This window comes from Lithobates pipiens, unplaced genomic scaffold, assembly GCF_037356315.1.
Source record: "Lithobates pipiens isolate NorthernLeopardFrog02 unplaced genomic scaffold, aLitPip1_a1.2 Scaffold_18, whole genome shotgun sequence".
Classification (NCBI taxonomy): Eukaryota; Metazoa; Chordata; class Amphibia; order Anura; family Ranidae; genus Lithobates; species Lithobates pipiens.
The window spans coordinates 171518327-171541679 of record NW_027507758.1 but is presented as its reverse complement, the minus strand read 5'-3'; the positions used below and the strand labels follow the sequence as shown (position 1 = coordinate 171541679).

Below are 23353 nucleotides of genomic sequence, written 5' to 3'. Positions count from 1 at the left end.
GCGAACAAAAGTGCTACTGCATGAAGGTTTGCCCCCACCCACATCGGGTGGGGGGTCGTCTTCGGGAGTTTGCAGCCCGGTGGACCTCCCGGTTATCCGACCAATGGGTCTGCAACCTGATTTCCACAGGCTACAAGATAGTTTCTTTCTTAGCTGCCGAACAGATTCTTCCCCTCCAACATACCCGCGTCCCCGGTTCGCCGGGAGGCCCTGTTAGGGGCAGTAAGGGACTTGCTAAATCAGGGGGTGATTGTGCCAGTTCCGGAATCGGAACGCTTCCGGGGTTCTACTCAAATCTGTTTGTGGTTCCCATGAAGGAAGGGGTGCGTCCGATCTTGGACTTAAAAGCCCTCAATCACTTTGTAAAAGTGCAGAGGTTCAGAATGGAATTAGTTTGCTCTGTAGTCGCTGCACTCCATCAAGGGGACTCCTTGGCGTCCTTGCACATACCCATATGCCTTCGGCATCAAAAATTTCATGGGAGCCCACTACCAGTTTGTGGCTCGTCCCTTTGGCCTGGCATCAGCCCCCCCCCCCCCCCCCCGAGTCTTTACCAAAGTACTGGCTCCAGTATTGGAGTTGCTGCGACAACGCGGGAATGTGATCATGGGTTACCTAGACGATCTCCTCCTGAGAGAATCTTCCACCTCAGAATTGGAGGAGGATGTGGCGATCACCATGCAGACTCTGCAAGAATTTGGGTGGCTATTGAACCTAAAGAAGTTGGTGGTTGTACCGACCCAGCGTCTGGAGTGCCTGGGTTTACTATTGGACTCCATGGAAGTTAGGGTCTTCCTCCCCTCAGACAAATTGCAGACTCTCAGATCTGCGGTCAAACTACTGATGAACCGCAAGTGGTCGTCGCTCCGCTTTTGCATGCGAGTACTGGGGCTCATGGTAGCCTCCTTCGAGGCAGTACCTTACGCCCAGTTTCACACCAGAGTCCTGCAGAAGGAGATTTTGATAAAATGGGACAAATCTGCGTTGTCCCTGGATCGACAGATCCAGGTGAGCCAGCCAGTCAGGGACTCTCTGATCTGGTGGTTGAGGTCCCCGGTGATTCAGTCCGGAAAATCCTTCTTTCCTCTGAAATGGACGGTGATCACTACGGACGCCATTCTATCCGGCTGGGGTGGAGTGATGCGGATTCATTCGGCTCAGGGCCTCTGGTCGATGGACGAATCCAAGTTGCCGATCAATCTGCTCGAAATGAGAGCGATCAGGCCTTGCCTCCACACAAGGTCGACGGGTCTTCAAGGCCGTCCGACCAGGATACAGTCAGACAATGCCACGGCTGTGGCGTACATAAATCACCAAGGGGGAACAAGAAGTTCAGCCGCTGCTCGGGAGGTCGTTCACATACTTCGGTGGGCAGAGCGACACGTTCCGGCCCTGTCAGCCATTTACATCCCGGGGGTGGAAAATTGGCAGGCGGACTATCTGAGTCGACAGATGCTGGACCCAGGAGAATGGGCATTGCATCCGGAGATATTCAGGCGGTTGTGCCTGAAATGGGGCACACCAGATGTGGATCTATTGGCCTCCCACCTCAACCGGAAGGTGCCGAGATTCATGTCCAGGACGAGATCCATGGGCAGACATGTCAGAAGCGCTGGTGGCTCCATGGGATCAGTACCAGCTGATCTACACCTTTCCTCCGCTAAAACTGTTACCACGTGTGCTGCGCAGAGTGGAAGCCGAGGGGATTCCAGTAATCCTGATTGCCCCAGATTGGCCTCAGCGTCCTTGGTACGCAGACCTGGTGTGTCCGGTGGCAGACACTCCTTGGCAACTACCACTGCAGGAGGACCTCCTGTCTCAAGGTCCAGTCTTTCACCCTGCTTTACCATCACTGGCTTTAACGGCATGGCTATTGCGAGCCAGGTGCTGAGGAACCGGGGTCTGTCAGACTCTGTGATTCCAACTATGTTGAGGGCGCGGAAATCTTCTTCAAGGAAGATATACCATCATACCTGGAAGGCCTACATCTCCATGTGTGAGGAGAAAGGGTGGCATCCGCGCTCCTTTTTTTTTATCCAGGATCCTGCTGTTTCTTCGGCAAGGTGTAGACCAGAAGTTGGCATTGAGCACCATTAAGGGGCAAATTTCATCTCTGGCTGTCTTATTCCAGCGACCCCTGGCGTCTCATTCATTAGTTAGTACCTTTGTTCAGGGGGTGTGACATGTAGTCCCTTCGGTGCGTCCACCATTGCCTCCGTGGGATTTGAACCTGGTGTTGTCGGCTCTTCAAAAGCCGCCATTTGAGAATAACAGGGAGATTCCCTTGTTGACCCTTTCACAGAAGGTGGTTTTCCTAGTGGCCATAACATCAGCCAGGAGGGTCTCGAAGCTGGCGGCCTTGTCCTGCAAGTCGCCTTATCTGGTCATCCACAGGGATAAGGTGGTGTTGCGTCCGCAACCGTCCTTTCTACTGAAGGTGGTCTCAGCTTTTCATATCAGTGAGGACATTGTATTACCTTCGTTGTGTCCTAAACCGAAGCACCCCAAGGAGGTAGCCCTTCACACTCTCGACGTGGTTAGGGCTCCAAATGTGTATTTGTCTGCCACAGCTCTCTTTCGGAAGTCAGACTCTCTGTTTGTTTTGGTGGCTGGTTCAAAGAAGGGTATGGCGGTCTCGTCAGCCACCATTTCTAGGTGGATCAGACAGATTGTGGTACAAGCCTATGCCTTGAAGGGGCAGGTGCCCCCCTTTCCAGTCACGGCCCACTCTACAAGGGCAATCTGAACGTCTTGGGCCTTCCGACACCAAGCGTCTGTCACTCAGGTGTGTAAGGCGGCGACCTGGTCGTCTGTCCATACGTTTACAAGTTCTACAAGGTAGATGTCAGTGCATCGACTGATGCCTGTTTTGGCCGCAAAGTTTTGCAGGCGGCCGTGTAGTTGCAATTGAGATATTTTTTCCTGGTTTTTCGATAAAAACGCATTACTGTTAATGCACTGTTGCATTACGTTCCGCATAAAGTTTGCGGTGTTGGGGATCTCTCCTGTTGAGAATACCCAGTTATATGGCGGTGTGTTTTTAGGTACACTGCTGTTTTTTGTGGGTTTAGTTTCACTAGTTCCCACTTGCCATGGTGGATGAAGTTTTAATGCTGTTTTTTCCCACCCCTCGCTTGGCACTGCTTGGGGATGTCCCATTTAGTTACAGAGAGGAGCTGTGTCGGTCGGTAAATATAAGAGAAAATAGGATTTTTGTACTCGACATAAAATCCTTTTCTCTGTAATTCACTAACCTACACAGCACCCACCCCTCCTTGTCTCTACGTTATACTGCTTGTTGATGTACTGAGTCTGCTGGGGCAGCAGGGAGGGTTGTTGGCACAGGGGACTGAAAGTTCTGTGTATTGTGTTACAATTTTGCCTAGATCCCCTAATGGCAGGCTAACAAACCCATTTAGTTACAGAGAGGAGCTGTGTCGGTCGGTAAATTACAGAGAAAATGAGTACAAAAATCCTATTTTTCAGTTTGTCGCCCTGCCCTTTGGGCTGCATACAGCACCCTAGCTGTTTACCAATCTTCTGGCTCCACTTCTAGCCAGGCTAAGGGCACAGGGCATAACAGTCTTGGCTTATTGCTAAGTCAGTGGCCGCCTGGAGCAAAGCGTGCGCATTACAACCAAATACCTGGAATATCTAGGTTGGATTCTCAACCTAGAGAAGTCTTCCTTAAAACGGCTAAAAAGGCTGGAGTACTCTGGTCTGGTCATAGACACAGCCCAGAAAAAGGTGTTCTTGCCTCAGGCAAAGATTAGCGCCATAAAAGAGCTGGTGCAGATGGTCAGGTCGAAGAGAGATCCCTCAATTCGCTTTTGCGTGAGGTTGTTAGGAAAGATGGTGGCTTCATTCGAAGTGGTTCCCTATGCCCAGTTTCATTTGAGACTGTTGCATGTTCTAACTTGGGCAGAAAGGAATGTTCAGTGCCTATCAGCTGTGTGTATGTGTGTGTATGTGTGTGTATATGTGTGTGTGTGTGTGTGTGTGTGTGTGTGTGTATATATATATATATATATATATATATATATATATATATATATATATATATACACACACACACACACACACACACACACACACACACACACACACACACACTGTTTTTACCTGTATTTTAATGTTTAGGTTCAGTAACATTTACAGGTCGTTTCTCCCCCAGTCTGCGACTGGACAATGAAATTAGAAGCAGCCTTGATCAACCTAACCCTGATCAGCTCATCCCTCTGCCACTCTGCTCTCACCACCTATTAGCGTGTCCCTTGTCAGTACATGAGCACTGAAGCACAACTAATTGGTTTCTTGTGCTGCTTCTCCCTCTCTGTCTGAGATCTGCTGTACAGGGATTTCGGTAGGGCAATACCAAGTTATAATTTGGATTCTTACACTGCTGGCATTTGGTAAAATACATGTATTAAATATTAATAGGTAAAGGCTGCATTAATTTGTGTATTTTATATATGTCCAGAGTTTAGCTTTAAAAAGAGCACTACTACTTTGTTCTGCCTCTCGTCTAACCACTGCAAGTGTGATCGCTATAACTAACCCCGTTGTACCAAGATAGCTATACCTTTCAGTCTTAGCAGAATTAGCAGACAACGGCTCAAACCAAATGATATCTTGCAGATCATAGAAAGCTTTAATCCAAAACTTGTGCAGATCTGCACAGATCCTGTCAAATTGAAATTTACCACATCTTCATACTGTAATAAAATACTACAAAAGTTACATCTGCATAGAGAATGTAGTTTACAATGGGGTACAAGTTTGTGGTGCATATATAATATTTATTTTTTGCAAAAGGTGAAATTCCCCTTTAAGGCTGGATTCACACTGTTCTGTATGCATGCAGTGCGCATACTAACACACACTTGTAGGTGCAAATGAGCCCATATAATTTACATTTTCCTTTCACACTAAACCACAGTACATTTACTGTATGTAAACCAGCTGCATTGAAAACGATAGGATTTATACTTGTCATGTATTTTCATACAGAAACATTGATGTGTTTTGCTGCATGATAACCAACAAGTGTGAATAGGCCCTTAAAGTGTTACTAAACCCAGGACCCTGCATTCACTATATATGGTCTCCCACAGTACACAGAACATGGAAATTCAATAATTTTAGTAAATATAAACTGATAAATACCTTTTCTCATCAGCAGTATCTAGCAGTCTTTTGACTTCTATCAGTGTCCGGTCTAGCACTGGTTAAAGCTTGTAGGAGGAGGTTTCATTCTCCTCTGGCTGTCCTATGAGGCTGCATGACCCCTGACCCTCTGGACAGTTCGGATTTGGCCCTGTGTTGATCACATGCATCCGCCAAAAGGACTTGGTATTAGTACTGAGTGTGTGCAGCATGCCCCCAAGTCTCTGTATTATCAGCTGATGGCTTGGGGACTGTGGAAAAAAGGGAGGATCAGAAAAGATAGGATCAAACAGCCTTTTTACACAATGCAGAGGATTATCCCCTTAGGTTCCACAGTGGGTATAACAAGCATGCTTTACTGCATATACAGACTGATTTTACTGTTGTAGAGTTAGTAACACTTTAAGCATTGATCTATCACTCTAACTCATGGCAAGAAAATGACAAAAAGGGGTTAATTTACTAAAACTGGAGAGTGCAAAATCTGGTGCAGCTCTGCATGGTAGCAAATCAGCTTCTAACCTCGGCTTGTTCAATGACGTTTTTGGCAAATAAAACCTGGAAGCTGATTGGTTCCTATGCAGAGCTGCACCAGATTTTGCACTCTAGTTTTATTAAATATCCCCCTTTTTGTCAGCTTTATGTTCTTCCAAAGAAATGTATGCAAATTCATATATTTTTAGCGCATTTCTTTTAGGTTGCTCTGGTTGATTCCATGGAGTTCAACAGAAAAATCATTGGGATAGATATAAAAACATGAAGATTAAATTCTTCCAATTTTATGGGGAGCTTAGAGGAAAATATTTATGGCTTTTCTTGGTTTTCATGCAATATAGACTGATATTTTGGACTCCGATGCCTCTTGCACATATTTTTTTTCCTTTGAGAAACAAACTTTTAAAAAGAAACAAAATACTATTTTCTCATAGTTTTTTTGTTTTATACTGAATTCTGATACCTGTTGTATAGTCTGTATTGTACTTATTTGATAAGCTTATGTGAGAAAACGAAAATAATGTCTTTTTAAAAAAATATTGCTACAGCAGTAGACTACTTTTTGTGTGTTTGTGTGAAAATAATCATGTATCCAATCGTGTGCTTAGAAGTAAGGCAGTGTAAATGGTATAATATATATATATATATATATATATATATATATATATATATATATATATATATATATATATATATATATATATATATATATATATATCTAATACCGTATAGGAATTGACCAATTATTTGATTATGATAATAGAATGTAATCCATATAAACTAATAGGCAATATGTGGACTTGTAAATGTTGTATAAAAATTTGTAAAAAATGTTTTGATAAAGACGATAAGTACGACAGTTTTTTTTTTTTTTTTTTTTTTAACCAGATTCATGGCAAGCTCTGTATATTTTGTCTGCTGTGTGAAGCTTACACTAGATGGCGACAGCTGCCTGGATCCAGCAACCACACAGATCCTGAAGATTTCATTAGATATGCAAAGGAATGGGATTTCTACAGACTGTTTGGAATAGCTGCTTTGGGTAAAACTAAACATTGCAATGTCTATCAACATACTATCATGTTAGAAGATTTTGTATATATTCTGAATGTTCAAACATCTGAGAGAATAAAGGTATAGTTTTATATAAATTTTATTTAAGGCTTGATAAGCTAAGAAACAATACGTAATCTCAACGGCCAGTTCATACCACATGCAGTCCAGTGCGTTTTATTTTAGTTTTTAGTTTATTTTTTTCTGCATCTAAAAGGCATGGAAAGTAGGTTATATGGTATCCAATGGCATAGTTCACATCTGTGCTTGCAGTTCCAGGGCTTTCCAGTTCCAGAAAAAAAATAGAACATGCTGCATTTTTCCTGTACTGAAAAAACGTAAAACGCATCAAAAACGCACCAGACCCCAGTACAGTAAAAAATAAAATTACAAACTGGGAAAAAAGCATCTGGAATGCATCTGGCAACGCATCAAAAATGTACAAAATGCATAAAAACGTGCATTTAAAAAAGCATGCAGAACGGCTCTGGAGTGTTTTTTTTGTAGTGTGAACCAGCACTTATTGTACATTAGCTTTTTTATTTCTAAGTAAAAAAAAAAATGTGTGTGTGTATATATGTGTGTGTGTGTGTGTGTGTATATATATATATATATATATATATATATATATTTTTTTTTTCGCTCATTTGTGAGGTTGGCTTGTAAGGCATCTAAAATTAAATGCATTTACCGATTACAGTATTTTATGTATCCATAAAAGGAAAATTGATTGTGTTTTTGCTCATTGCATTCTTAGATGAGGCAAAATATGTATTTATTTTCTCCACAGAACAGGCAGCCTACCTCTTGGGAATCTTCATTGTTCTGTTTGCGGCCAGGCTGAAGCCTTTGAAGTCAGGTTCTGAGTTTGCTCTTCTTCTTAAAGCACTGTTGTTATCCAGTTATGGGAAGCTCCTGCTGATTCCGGCGGTCATTTGGGAACATGACTACACCCCCCTGTGTCTAAGGCTGATCACTCTGTTTGTGCTTACTTCAAACACCCAGGCCATCCGAGGTAACACATTTCATTTTTTTTTTATAAACTCATAGTACTGAATTTTAGGTCATGAAAACATTTTAACTCAAGAAAAAAATCTCAAAACAATTACAATGAAGGCATGCTTTGGAATGATAACTGTCACAAGTGCTTGTGGGCTCAACCAAACTGTCAATACATCAAATGGCTGGTATCATAACTGATCACACTAAGATTGCAGCTTCCTTGGCTGTAAAGCATGCGTGCTCAACCTGTAGCCTTCCAGCTGTTGCAGAACTACAAGTCCCATCATGCCTCTGCCTTTGGGAGTCATGCTTGTAACTGTCACTCTTGCAATGCATCATTGTTTTGCAACAGCTGGTGGGCCACAGATTGAGCACCCATTCTGTAAAGGATAAGAGGGTTTAGTGCCACTTTAACCTCTTGCCCACCGCCTCACATACTGCGGGCCAGTGGCTCCTGTGCACAGAATCACGTACAGGTGATTCTGCAGCTTCGGGTCTGTGGCACAGATGTGCGTCTGCCATGCCCTGTAATAGAAAAAAAGCATGACAGGACCTCTTAAATATGAGATCTGGGGTCAAAAAGACCTCAGATCTCATATTTACACTAAAATGCAATAAAATATAATAATAAAGTAAAAAAATGTAATGTCATTTAAAAAATAAATAAACAATTGTTGCTTTAAGAGCTATGGGCGGAAGTGGCGTTTTGACGTCGCTTATGCCCTGCATATGGAGATGGGTGGGGGCCATCTTCCCCTCCCTTGTCTCCATACCAAGCCAGGGAGATTACCCAATCTCCTCCATCGCTTCCCACGGTTCTGGTAAGTGGTAGAGGGCACCAGAGAGAGGCGGGGGGGGGGGGGTCCCTCTCCCATTGCCGATAGACGTGACCTTGCGGTAAATCCGCCACAGAGACCACTTTTATCTGAAATCCAACCGCTCACTAAAGAAGAAGATGCGAGGGTTATGGTAGCTAGCTGCTGCCATAACAAAGATATCCGTCTTTAAAGCGTCGATGTATATCGGCGTGAGACGGTCCGGAAGTGGTTAAGCTGCTTTCACACTGAAAGCGCCAGCCGTTAGTGGTAAAGCGCTGCTCGTTTTAGTGGCGCTTTACTGCTGTTTGCCGACCGACTCCTGTACATATTTGTCGGCACTTTGAAGAGGGATAGCTCGGTAATGGCAGCAGCTGCTGCCACAACCAAGATATCCATCTTTTCAGGGGTCGGTCATCTTTACGTTAATGGTGATCTCTACGGCAGATTCGCAGTGAGATCACCGTTATCAGCAGCAGGAGAGGGGCCCCCTTCCTCCCACCACTCACCTGCACCCTCCACCGCTTTTCGGAGCCGTCGGCAGAAGGCTGAGGCGATCGGGTCCTCTCGGGTGCCTGAGTATGGAGACGAGTGAAGCTAAGATGGCCCCCACCCGTCTCCATGCCATAGCAGGGCAGAAAGCAATGTCAAAACGTCACTTCCATAGCTCTTAAAGGCACATTTTTTCAAAGTTATTTTTTCAAATATCAAATTTATTTATTTATTTATTTTATTGCATTTTAGTCCAAATATGAGATCTGAGGACTTTTTGACCCCAGATCTCCTATTTAAGAGGATCTGTCATGCTTTTTTCTATTACAAGGGATGTTTACATTCCTTGTAATAGGAATAAAAGTGATCCAGATTTTTAGTTTTTTTTTTAAAAACAGTGAAAAAATGTATAAAATTAAGTAAAACAAATCAAAAAAAATAAATACATTTTTAAGGCGATCTGTCCCGACAAGCTTGCTCGCAGAAACGAGCGCATACGTGAGTAGCGCCCGCATATGAAAACGGTGGTCAAACCACACGTGTGAGGTATCGCCGCGATCAGTAGAGCGAGAGCAATAATTCTAGCCCTGGACTTCCTCTGTAACGCAAAACACGCAACCTGTAGAAATATTTTAAAACGTCTCCTATGGAGATTTTTGAGAGTAAAAGTTTGACGACATTCCACGAGCGGGCGCAATTTTGAAGCGTGACATGTTGGGTATCAATTTACTTGGCATAACATCTTTCACATTATAAAAAAATTTGCACTAACTTTACTGTTGTCTTATTTTTTATTAAAAAAAGTGATTTTTAAAAAAAAAAAAAGTGCGCTTGTAAGACCGCTGTGCAAATGCGGTGTGAAAAAAAGTATTGCGATGACTGCCATTTTATTCTCTATTGTGTTCGAAAAAAAACAATATATAATGTTGGGGATTCTAAGTAATTTTCTAGCAAAAAAAACTGTTTTAAACATGTAAACACCTAAATTCCAAAACGAGGCTTATCCTTAAGTGGTTAAGCAACTCTTTGTTGCAGCGTTCGGAAGCGCTGCCCATTCATGGCTATGGGCAGGGGCGTTTTGGGAGCGATGTATACAGTGCTCCCAAACTGCCCCAAACATGCTGCTTGCAGGACTTTTTCTGGTGTGAAAGTGCCTTTTTTGGGTGTGAAAACGCCCATTGCAATGAATGGGAGGCAGTTTTCAGGCACTATGTCTAGAGATAAAACACTTGAAAACCCGGCCTCAGTGCGAAAGGGGTCCTAGCCGTGGGTCGGGAACGTGTTGCCGGCGGCACGCTCCCGACCCGATCCTGAGCTCCGTGACCATGGCCGCGGGACCAGTGGACCCGATCGCCGCTGGTGTCCCGCGATCGGGTCACAGAGCTGAAGAACGAGGAGAGGTCTGTGTAAACAAACCACTCCCCGTGCTTCCTACTGTGGCTGTCACCGATCGTCTGTTCCCTTTTATAGGGAAAGACGATCGGTGACATCACATGCCAGGCCACGCCCCCCTACAATAAAAAAAAAAACATAATGTCATACATAACACCTACACTGCCCCCTAGTGGTTAACTCCTTCACTGCCAGTGTCATTTACACAGGAATCGGTGCATTTAAATAGCACTGATTTCTGTATAAATGACAATGGTCCCAAAAATATGTCAGAAATGTCTGATGTGTCCGCCATAATGTCCCAGTCACAATAAAAAAACGCTGATCGCCGCCATTACTAGTAAAAAAAAAAAAAATATTAATAAAAATGCTATAAAACTATCCCCTATTTTGTAAATGCTATAACTTTCGCACAAACCAATCAATAGCGATTTTTTTATTATTATTTTTTTACCAAAAATATGTAGAAGAATCCGAATCGGCCTAAACTGAGGGAAAAAATTTTTTTTTATATATTTTTTGGGTGATATTTATTATAGCAAAAAGTAAAAAATATTGCATTTTTTTCAAAATTTCGCTCTATTTTTGTTTATAGCGCAAAAAAATGAAAACCGCAGAGGTGATCAAATACCACCAAAAGAAAGCTCTATTTATGGGAATAAAAGGGACGCCAATTTTGTGTGGGAGCCACGTCGCACGACTGCGCAATTGTCAGTTAAAGCGTCGCAGTGCCGAATCGCAACAAGGGGCCTGGTCCTTTGGCTGCAAATTGGTCCGGGGCTTAAGTGGTTAAAAAAACCTCCTAACTTGAAAATCAAATAGTGATTGATCATTTTACTAATTGGTGCTTTTCTTACATACAGTGTTCAAAAGGAACACTGTGTTCAACTTTTTAACACTGTATATGAGAAAAGCACCAATTAGTAATACGACTTATTACAAAATTGAAAATTATTTTATTTTCACGTGTTAGAAGGTTTTTTGGAGTGTTGCACATTTTTTGTGTGAAATTTTGACTATCCAGGGAGATATTTGTGTTCAGCTGCTTGGGGAGGGTATACATACCCCTTTGTCGCTGGTTTGGCAGTAATGAAGGTAGAGCCTCTTTTGCTGCTGGTTCAGCATTGTATGTAATAAAATAACATCAGGGTGCCTGCCCACACTCCGATAGGAGAGAGATTGGGACCACAACATTTTAAATTCCTTGGCATAAGGTAAGCTTTACTGTGTTAGATCATGCAAGCATTATATATTATAAGCTGGGAGGGTGCATGTTTTTTATGCTTTTAATAACTACTCAGAGTTCTATATTAAAAATAGACAGTCGTTATTTGGCTCTATGTAGTAAAATAAATCATTTCAGTGTTGTAGTCACTTGCAAGATGTTGGTGTGTACTTATTTGTTTTTTATATATGTTTATATATACTTATTTTTCTCATTAGTGACCCTGAATGTGAGTCGAACCCTCTCCTTGGTTGCTATTGCCTGTGGACTGCTTTTGGAAAAATGCACTTTACTCCAGTCAATGGACTCTTTAACACCTTTGTGGATATCCTGCAAAATTACAGGATGATCATTTGTTTGAGCTTGGCTCACCATGCTAAACAGTTGGCCTCCTGCCTGGTCTCGGACAATGTTATTTATTTAATGGTACTTTTGGGAATAAGACCATTTTGCAACTTTTATTATATGTTTTTCGTGTCTTTCAATATATTTCTAAACGTGTTTTTATAATCTTTGGAGTTACTGATTGCAAGATGAAGCAGACCTGTAATCACATCACGTTTTTTTTCAATAAATACAACTATAAGATGCAGGTATATTTATAAAAATGAAACTACATAAGTAGCAAACTAATGTAGAAAGAATTACATTATATTCACTGGTTTTATTACTGCAACAGTTTTTATAGATGTAATTTTACAGATCTTTAGTTGTATATGCATACAATTCGTACAGTACACATCTACCATGTTTTATTGAGATTGACATAGGAGATAGTCACTGAAAGTACGTGTGTGTACGTGTGTGTGTGTGTGTGTGTGTGTGTGTGTATGTATGTATATGTATATATTGTGTGTGTGTGTGTGTGTGTGTGTGTGTGTGTGTGTATATATATGTGTGTGTGTGTGTGTGTGTGTGTGTGTGTGTGTGTGTATATATATGTGTGTGTGTGTGTGTGTGTGTGTGTGTGTGTGTGTGTGTATATATATATATAAACAATGGTGAGGGGGGCACTAGTGATATGACCACAATTATAACAATATCTTATATTAAAACAAACAAATCAACTTCATAATCAATTTTAAAGTGCAACGTGTATTGTAATATAATTTTAGTAATGAAAAACTCTTTTGTAAAGTCCATAGATTCTTCAGTGATAAGTTGCCAAAGTTGCATAAAAAATAACACCATCAACATTTGGCAAAGATTCTGCGGAAATACACCAGATGTACTTAGTTAGGATTTCCTACTCACCAGACAAATATGACCTCCTTTAATTAAAAAGGGTCAAACAATGCTTAGTAGGTAGGATCTTTAAACTTGCTTGAATGTCAATGGAAATATAACAGGAGACTTTGAATTTATATCCTCCTCTCCACCATGGTGACCCATTGGAAATAAGAGAAGGAAGGAACCATAGCGTAAAATAGTTTTAATAAAATAAGTAAAAACATGTACCAGAATGCCTGCTTACATTACCATGTGCCTTCTCCCAGCACTGAGGATAGCCCGCATGTGTCACTAGGCAGGAACCATATACCTCCTGGATCACGCTCGTCGGTCGGTGCGCAATCCACTGCCTTGTGGAGAGGAGAACCGGAAGTTTGTGACCCGGAAATGACGTGACCGTAATGCGGCTCGATGTACGTTTCGTTTTACAACGTCATCAGGAAGTGTTCCAGTCACTAGACAGAAGCTATTAAATATCATGGAAGTGAAATGTGATTGGCAGGGTGGTTTATCTCTGCCTACCTCATTCCTTCTGCTTCACAAAACATCCCCCATAGGAAAACCAGCAGTAGGTGGCTACAATCAATATTTTGAATCCGGAAGGACATACAATAGTTCATAAGACCATTACACAGTAAAGTCAATAATGAATGAATATGATATAATAAGAAATGGGAAAAAGATAATAACAATACAACATATAATGGATATTAATGGATAATATAAATGAAAATAAAAATAAATTGAAATAAAATTTAAAAAAAGAGAGAAAAAAAAAGAAAAATTAACAATAAATGTGGAATGTTCAATAACCTTAAAAATGACATTCTTATTATAATTGGGAACATGATTAACTAATCAATAAGAGGACAATTAATTTAAATGTGCAATAACCTTGTGAATTAATGGACATTTCTATTATGAATACGACTAAATAGCAATTCTTTAAAATAATTCATACAGATGTTGGACCCATGTAACATGCCACTGTTTTTAACCCAATTAATATAAATAAATAATGGGCAGGAAAACCCCTAGGATAGATGGTAATCATTGGTCAAAAAACAATTTAGATCCAGATCTATGTTCATACCAGCAGGCTGCATAGTATCCAGCCTATATAGCCATTTGGTTTCATTCTCCAATACTGCTCTTTTGAGATGAGTCCCTCTCCAACGTTTGGAGATTTTGTCTATTCCATAAAAAATGAGCAGTGTGGGGTCTCTATTGTTTGACACACTATGCTTAACAAACCCATTTTTAATATTAGTTATGTGTGTTAAGTGTTCATTGATTCTTGTACGCAACTTACACGTGGTCCTTCCCACATATTGCTTTGGACACGGACATTCCAATACGTGACATACTCAGAATCACATGTAATTAAGGGTCTTATCTTAAATTGTTGTTGTGTGACTACAGTAGGGATGAGCCGAACACCCCCCGGTTCGGTTCGCACCAGAACTTTCGAACGGACCCCACGTTCGTTACGAACGTTAGAACCCCATTGAAGTCTATGGGACTCGAAATGGAAAGTGCTAATTTTAACGGCTAATATGCAAGATACTGTCCTAAAAAGGGTTTAGAGACCTGGCTCCTGCCCCAGGGGACATGGGTCAATGCAAAAAAAAGTTTTAAAAACGGCCGTTTTTGCGGGAGCACTGATTTTAATGATGATTAAAGTGAAAAAAAAAAGTGAAATATTCCTTTAAATATGGTGCCTGTGGGGTGTCTGTAGTATGCCTGTGAAGTGCCATGTGTTTCCCGTGTTTAGAACAGTCCCTGCACAAAATGACATTTAACGGAAATAACACCATTTAATATGGTTGAAAATCATTGAGAAAAATGGCATGGGTAGCCCTCCCTGCCCATTACCAGCCCCTTTAGGTCTTGTACGCATATTAAGGGGAACCCTGTACCCATATTAAAAAAAGGAAATGCGTGTGGCCCCCAGGCCCTATATACTCAGAACAGCAGTATACAGGCGGTGCAAACAAGACAGGGACTGTGTAGGTTTGTTGTGTTAAGTTGAATCTGTTTGTAATTTTCAACTGGTACATTTTTAAAGTGTAGCTCCAGTCAAAAAAACTATTTTTAAGCTTTTTGGAAAACATAGGGAAGGGTTATCACCCCTGTATAATTTGTTTTGTCGTCCATCTTTTTTCATCTCACTTGCTGCTGTCTCCTTGCGTTTGCAAGTAGGAGATGTTTGTAAGTTGGATGTTTGAAAGTAGGGGCCTGCCCTATATGCTCTGCAGAAATGGCGGAACAAGGTGTTGGTTTTGCCACAACATTGTAAGCCCTCAAAGTGACTCTTGGTGGGCGCTGGAGCGCCCTGCTGTGAACGATTATATCAAGAATTGTAATTACATGCCATTGTTGAACAGTGGTAGAAAAATTGACCTTTGGTGGTTGTGGTGCTGGTGCCACAACACTATAAGTCCTCACCGTTACTCTGGGTGGGCACAGGAAGGGGCCCTCCTGTGAAATATTATATCAAGAATTGTAATTACATGTCCCTGTTAAACAGGGGCAGAAAAATTTGGCCTTAGGCACTGCTGCTGGTGCCACCACACTGCAACCTTTTCCATATACTCAAGTTTTTTTGCTGGAATTAGCCCTGCTGCAAAGTATTGCATCAAAAATTGTACTTAAACGCCCCTGTTAAACAGGGGCAGAAAAATTGGGCCTTAGGCACTGGTGCTGGTGCCACCACACTGCAACCTCTGCCATATACTCTAGTTTTATTGCAGGAATTAGCCCTGCTGCAAAGCATTGCATCAAAAATTGTAATTAAACGCCCCTGTTAAACAGGGGCAGAAAAATTGGGCTGCTGGCATCACCCAGAACCAAAAATGTTCTTCCAACATATCAGCGGAGGAGGAAGAGGATAGACAATCAACATAACAGGACAGTCACTCAGCATCAGCATAGGCAGTCTTGAAGGGATGTGGTATTTCAAAAAAAAATATTCGGTTACATCAGCTTCAGGTGCTTGGTAGCTGTGGGTGATCCAAGACTGATTCATCTTGATGAAGGTCAGTCGATCAACTGATTCGGTGGACAGGCGCACCCTGTGATCGGTAACAAAGCCACCAGCAGCACTGAAGGTGCGTTCCGAAAGAACGCTGGATGCAGGACAGGCCAGTAGCTCAATTGCATACTGTGCAAGCTCTGGCCAGTGATCCATCCTCAAGACCCAGTAAGCCAGAGGATTTTCGGTGGGAAAGGTGTCCAAGTCTGACCTTGCCCCTAGGTATTCGTGCACCATGTAAATCAGACGCTGGCGATGGGTGCTGGAACCAATCATACCTTGGGGCTGCGGACTAAAAAATTGTCTGAAAGCATCAGTCAGACGGCCACCTTCTCCACCGCTCCTTCTGACCGATGCCTCAGCAACACGTTGTCCAGGACCAGGAGTTTGTAACCTCCCAGTCTCTGGGAACGCGTTGCACAGAGCTTTCTGCAAGGCCTCCCGGAGATGTCTCATCCTCTGCGATGGCAAGATAAGGTCGGCAACCTTATCCTTGTACCGTGGATCAAGGAGAGTGGCCAGCCAGTAATGGTCCCTCTCCTTGATCCGAAGAATACGAGGATCCTTCCGCAGGCTTTGCAGGATCAGGGAGGCCATGCAGCGTAGGTTAGCTGAGGCATTCGGTCCGGAGTCCTCTGGGTCACTAAGGACAACATGATCCGCAGCTACCTCCTCCCAGCCACGTACAAGTCCACGTGTTTCTTCGGACTGTAAATCATCCCTATAAGACTGCTGCTGCTGCTGCTGATGCTGAGTGCCAGCCTCCACCTCCATGCTGACACAATCATCCTCCTCCTCCTCTTCCTCATCCTCTTCCTGTGTGATGGGTGACACAGCAGGAACACTGTCTGGATAAAGGGGGCCTTGAGAGGCAAGGAAGTCCTCCTCTTCCTGCCTCTGTTCTGCCTCAAGTGCCCTGTCCATTATTCCACGCAGCGTATGCTCCAAGAGGTGGACAAGAGGTACAGTGTCACTGATGCATGCACTGTCACTGCTCACCATCCTTGTGGCCTCCTCAAACGGTGACAGGACAGTGCATGCATCCCTGATCATGCCCCACTGGCGTGGTGAGAAAAAACCAAGCTCCCCTGACCCTGTCCTGGTGCCGTAGTTGCACAGGTACTCATTGATGGCCCTCTGCTGCGTGTGCAGCCGCTGCAGCATGGCCAATGTTGAGTTCCATCTGGTGGGCATGTCACATATAAGGCGGTTCTTGGGCAGGTTCAACTCCTTTTGGAGCTCAGCCAGCCGAGCACAGGCATTAAATGATCGGAGGAAATGCACACAAACATTCCTGGCCTGCTTCAGGACATCCTGTAAGCCGGGGTACCTGCCCAAGAACCGCTGCACCACCAGGTTAAGGACGTGAGCTACACAGGGCACATGGGTCAGTTGTCCCTGTCGGAGGGCGGAGAGGAGGTTGGTGCCATTGTCGCAAACCACCATTCCTGGCTTAAGCTGGCGTGGCGTCAACCACCTCTCGGCCTGCCCCTGCAGAGCTGACAAAACATCCGCCCCAGTGTGGCTCCTGTCCCCCAAACAAACCAGCGCAAGCACGGCATGGCATCGTTTTGCCTGCGTACTTGCGTAGCCCCTGCAACGCCTACGGAGCACCGCTGGTTCTGAGGACAGAGCACTGGAAGAGGCCATGGAGGAAGAAGAAGAGGAGGGGGTGGAAGAGAGAGGTGTGTCACAACCAATAGTAGCATTTTGGAGGCGTGGTGGCGGAACAACCTCCAACACTACTGCACCTTGTCCTGCATCCTTCCCAGCAGCCAGAAGAGTGACCCAATGGGCCGTGAAAGACAGGTAACGTCCCTGTCCATGCCTGCTGGACCATGAGTCAGCGGTAATATGCACCTTACCGCTGACCGCCCTGTCCAGCGAGGCAAGGACATTGCCTTCCACATGCCGGTAGAGAGCCGGAATCGCCTTCCGTGAGAAAAAGTGGCGTTTGGGGACCTGCCACTGAGGAACCGCACATTGTACAAACTCACGGAAGGGGGCCGAGTCTACCAACTGAAAAGGCAGCAGTTGAAGTGCTAGCAATTTAGCCAAGCTAGCATTCAACCGCTGGGCATGTGGATGGCTGGGAGTAAACTTCTTCCGCCGGTCCAGCAGCTGGGGCAGGGAAATTTGCCTGCTATAATCGGACGTGGGTGTACCGCTAGCAGAGTTCCCGGAAGCACTTGGCTGTGACACACCTAATTCTACACCTTCATTCCTCTCAGAGCAGGTTTCAGAGAGGACTGAAGGTCTAGTGGGGTTGGAGATGCCAGCTGATGAGGAGCAAGGAGAGGTCCGCTTTGTTCTTTGGTGTGGGTCTTTGAGGTACGCTTGCCAACGAGCTGCATGGCAGGTCAACATATGTCTGGTCAAGCATGTGGTGCCCAAGCGGCTGATGTTTTGGCCACGTGAGATACGCTTGAGACATATGTTGCAAATAGCAGCGGTGCGATCTGATGCACTCGTCTCAAAAAAGGCCCACACCAAAGAACTTTTAGAATAACGCGCAGAGGCAGCGCTCTGCACAGGCGGAGCTCTGCGGTGTGATTCAGTCGGTGTGCTGCCCCTAAGCTGGCCCCCGGAGGGCATCCTGCCTCGTTGGACATGTGCCTCCTCCTCCTCCCTCCTTCCAGGCACCCACGTGGAGTCAGTGCCCTCATCATCCCCTCCCTCTTCATCGCTGTAGCAAACCTGGCAGTATGCTGCAGCTTGTGGAACATGACTGCCAGATTGCTGTCCTTCTTGAGCATCCCCTCTCTCTGCGCTCACGCTACTGCTTTCCTCTAGCTGAGTGTCATCAGAGCCCACCAAACACTGGGCATCCTCCTGGAGCATGTACCCAACACTGTGCTCAAAGAGTTCAGGAGACTCCTCAGGAGGACGTGGTGGGTCTAGGGAAGGAGTCACTGATGATGACATTGAGAGGAGGGAAGACGATGCGTTGGCAGCTGCTTTGCGACTACCCTGAGACTGGGTGAGAGAGGATGAGGAGGATGAAGAGGGCTTGGTCATCCACTCTACCAAGTCGTTGGCATGTTGCGGTTCAACATGTCCAGCTGCCGAAAAGAAGGACAAGCATGTCCCATGGCCACGTGCTGATGACAATGCACCGCGTCCACGACCAGCACTGTTGTCTCTAGACACAGAGCCTGCTTGCCCTCTTTTATCGGCTCGCGCCTGTCTGCCTCTCCTTGCTGGCCTTCCAGACATGGTAATGGCCTGAAGGGAGTTGGGTAAAACAGCAGTTGGGTAGTTTATATTGTGCTGGAGGCACACACAACTTCCAATAACTCCTGCAGATGGCAATTGGTCTCAAATAGAGAACAGCTATGTAGGTGGATTATAGCGGTATGTACTGGGTACAGAGCACGCAGACAGCACGCACTTTCTCCTAACACTACTGACTGCAAGCTCTATTATTAACGATAGATCACTAGCTATATAGGTTAGGTGAATATCGCGGTGTATACTGCGGTCAGGGCACGCAGACAATAACCAGAAAACAGCAGAGATAAAGGGGTATATACAGATGTATACTGTGCTGTGCTGGAGGCACACACAACTTCCAATAACTCCTGCAGATGGCAATTGGGCTCAAATAGAGAACAGCTATGTAGGTGGATTATAGCGGTATGTACTGGGTACAGAGCACGCAGACAGCACGCATCTCCTAACACTACTGACTGCAAGCTCTATTATTAAAGATATATAAATATAGTGTAGTGAATATAGTGGTGTATACTGCGGTCAGGGCACAGACAATAACCACTACACAACAGCAAGATAGGAAATCAGCCAAAAACGATCAGTGTGTACTGTGTTGAAGGTACACAGAACACCCACTGCTTCAGATGCTAACACACTACACGAGGCCACCTCAATGGCGGCCTTATATAGTGTGGGGCGTGCACTACACAGCCTCAGCTATGATTGGCCACAGGCATCCTGCCTGTGGCCAATCATGGCTCTCCTCGCTGCTGGCGCTGCGATTGGCCAAGCATGCGGGGTCACAGTGCATGCTTGGCCAATCATGAACCAGCAATGCACTGCGCCATCGCAGTGCATTGTGGGCCGTGAGCGCCATGCGAATTTTGACGCGAACGGACCAAGTGTTCGGATTTCGCCGAACGGACGAACACGAAGCTCATCCCTAGACTACAGAATGAAAGCTGTAAATTTTCCTCTTTGTTCTTTTAATGTTTACAACGCCTTATGTCTGGTGCAATAGGGAAAGCCTTCCCTACCCAGAAAAGTGTTAACTTTTTTTGGGCGGATCCGGAATATTTAGTGCAAATTTGTCCTGGGGCCCTCCTATAAATAAATTGGGGTCTGTTAGGTAGATAATTTTAAGGTCCCTATCTTTCAAAAGGATGGGCCAATGTTTTTTAAAAATTCTTTCGACTTCCCTATATTGTCGATGAAAGCTGTATCTCCTTTTTTCGTTTCAATATATTTTTATTTTGCATCAAGAAAAGGAAACAAAGTCAATGTGGATATGACTAAAACATAGCTAGAGGTAATACAAAAGTGCAGACAGTCTTAAACTTGAAAATGCCAAGCAAGTTTGCATTCAAACAGAGAAATATAATATGATCCAGGAGCCAGTACAAAATAAGGATGATAGGGAGTACACATTTATGCACCTGTAAAAGTCAATCGCCTCTAATGGACCGGAGCTAACTTATGCATTTGTACAAAATCCCAGTCAGAAAAAAAAAAAAAAAAAAGAAAAGGCCAAGGAAGGAGGGAGGGATCTCCGCCACCCCATAAGGGCTCTTTGCTGTGGCCGAGGATCCCTATCCCCCTGCCAAAAATAAAGACAGAGAGGACCAGGAGCATGCTCACCAGAGGTATTGAGCTATGCAAATGAACCAAAATATGTAACCAAAACATGTTGCATGACTGTAATGCAAAAATTAACCAGGGATGAATGGAACAACGTCCCGAACCGGCACAGAAGCCCAGTGCATCTAGTTGAATATATTTAAACCAGGTTCCTGTGAACCGAGACTAATATACTGAGGCCTACATTGCAATGCAGGGACAGGTCCTGGGACTAGCTTGCATGGTCCCGCTCTGCAATGAAGCACCTACTACAGACCGTCTCTCACTAGGCTACATATAAGAAGGTGAAGAATGAAAATAAAAAGAGAGGAGAAGAAGAGAGAGAAAGGAGGAGAAAAGGAAGTCGCTTGGGGGGAATCAAAACCGTAATCAGGGTCCAAATCCGGGAGCATTTATGTGGACAGAGAAACTCCCACGAAGCGCGCCCATGGTTCCCAAGTGGCCCTGAATTTGTCCGAGCGGTCCAGGAGTACGCTTGCCGTCTTTTCTTGTAGCATGATCCAGGAAATTTTTCTTTTGGCCAGTACAGTGGAAACAGAGGGCTGCTTCCAGGCTTTGGCTAGAGTAAGCTTAGCTCCCAGTAAAATAAAAGTGATGAGGCGTTGCGTATTCCTGGAGGCTCCCTCTGTAGGGAAATTAAGGAGCGCCACCAGAGGAGACATCTGAACCGGTGTGGCGGAGAATTTGGAGATCCAGGTAAAGATCCTATACCAAAACTGCCGTATTCTAGGGCAAGTCCACCAAGTGTGTATCATGTCACCACGTAGGCAGCAGCCCCGAAAGCACAATGGGGAAGTGGAAGGGAACATTTTAGCCAATTTCGAAGGGAGGACTAGGTACCATCTCGTTAGCACCTTGACACCGGCTTCTATCATACTTGGGTTAAGGATACCTCTGAAGGACTTAAGAAACAGACCATGCCATAAATCGAGGTTCCAGGATTGGTTGAGATCCTCTTCCCAGGCCAAAATGTAAGTCGTCTTGGATCGTGTGGAAGATAGTGCTTTATAAATGACTGAAATCCCCCCCCCTCTGCTCACTGGACTGACCACACCATGTTTCATAAGACGTCACCTGGGGACCACTGGGAAGGGACTTGCATTGTTTATGTAAGAAATTCGAAATCTGAGAGAATCGAAATATTTCAGTGGGGGGCATATCAAGTTTGCTGATGCAGTAGGCTTTAGAGATTGGGCCCACAGGTCTGAGGAAGTGTCCTATTCTATATAGCCCCTTGTCCAGCCACCATTGAAAGGCTTTAATGTCCAGGCCCGGAGGGAAGTCTGGGTTATGGAAAAGGTGAGATAAAGGTTTTAATTGGGAAATTAGGGAGCAATTATTTTTTAGTCCATCCCAGACTGCAAAGGAGTGTGAGAGAGTTGGGGAAAGGATCGGAGGTCTCATTTTTTTAGTCCTCCACATAAGGAAGTCCAGCGTGTGCCCAGGTACCGCCTGTCTTTCTATCTGTATCCAATCAGGCTGTTCCCATCTGGAATAAATAGCTGACACCTGTGCCAACTGGGCTGCTTGATAGTATAGACGTAAGTTTGGGAGGCCCAAACCGCCTTCCGATTTGGATCTGAATAATATGGATTTAGAGAATCTATGTCCTCCTTTACCCCAGACAAATTTAATAACTTTAGCTTGAAAACGTTGTAAGCGCACCCTATCCACTGGGATGGGAAGAGCCCTGAAATAGTACAGGATGCGAGGGAGCAGCGTCATCTTTATGGCGTGGATTCTACCCAGCCAGGATAGGGACAGCCCAGCCCACCTGTTTAGATCTTCCTCCAACTTGTGGAATAACGGAGGGTAATTAGCTTGATGGAGGAGATCGATCCTGGGGGTTAAGTTAATCCCCAGGTACGATATCGTAGAGTCACTCCAGGTGAATTTGAAGCTGTCCCTGAGCCTTTCTATGAGTGAGCCAGAGATATTAACATTGAGAGCTTGTGATTTATGATAATTAACCCTAAGGCCTGAAATCGAACCAAAGTCATCAAGGAGACTACAAATATTGGGCAACGAGGTCAGGGGGGAAGAAACAAACATTAGGATGTCGTCCGCAAATAAGGCACATTTGTGCTGACTAGATCCGCAATGAATACCCTTAATATTTGGGTTATGCCTAATGGCTATGGCCAAAGATTCGATTGCTATTGCAAAAATTAAAGGGGATAGCGGACATCCCTGTCTGGTACCTCTGGATATGGGGAAAGATTCCGAATAAAATCCCTGCAGACGTACCTTGGCCGTTGGAGATGAGTACAGGGCGCGCAAGACATTGAGAAAAGAATCTCCAAATCCCCAACGTTGTAAGGTGGTGAAAATATATGACCAGTGCACAGAGTCAAACGCTTTTTGGAGATCTAAAGACAAGAGGCATCCCTGTCTGGTAGATTTCCAGTCCCAATTGGAATTAAGAAGCGATATGATGTCTATGGCCCTGCGAGTTTGATCCGGGCCTTGTCTTCCCGGGATAAATCCCACTTGGTCCTTGTGTATGTATAAGCTGATGAATGAGGCCAGACGGTCCGCAAGGATCTTGGTCAGAATCTTCAAGTCATTGTTGATGAGAGAGATTGGTCTATAATTACC

At 44.3% G+C, this 23353-nt stretch overlaps 1 protein-coding gene across 1 annotated transcript in view; it reads left to right on the top strand.

Moving 5' to 3' along the window:
- Window positions 1-12228, top strand: part of ARV1 (ARV1 fatty acid homeostasis modulator) — a 50567-nt gene extending 38339 nt beyond the window's left edge. The window contains 4 exon segments of the mRNA XM_077486394.1: window positions 6550-6703; window positions 7505-7729; window positions 11859-11920; window positions 11922-12228. Of these exon segments, the coding sequence (XP_077342520.1) occupies window positions 6550-6703; window positions 7505-7729; window positions 11859-11920; window positions 11922-11954 (474 nt within the window). The 3' untranslated portion in view covers window positions 11955-12228.
- Window positions 12229-23353: the final 11125 nt, after the last annotated feature.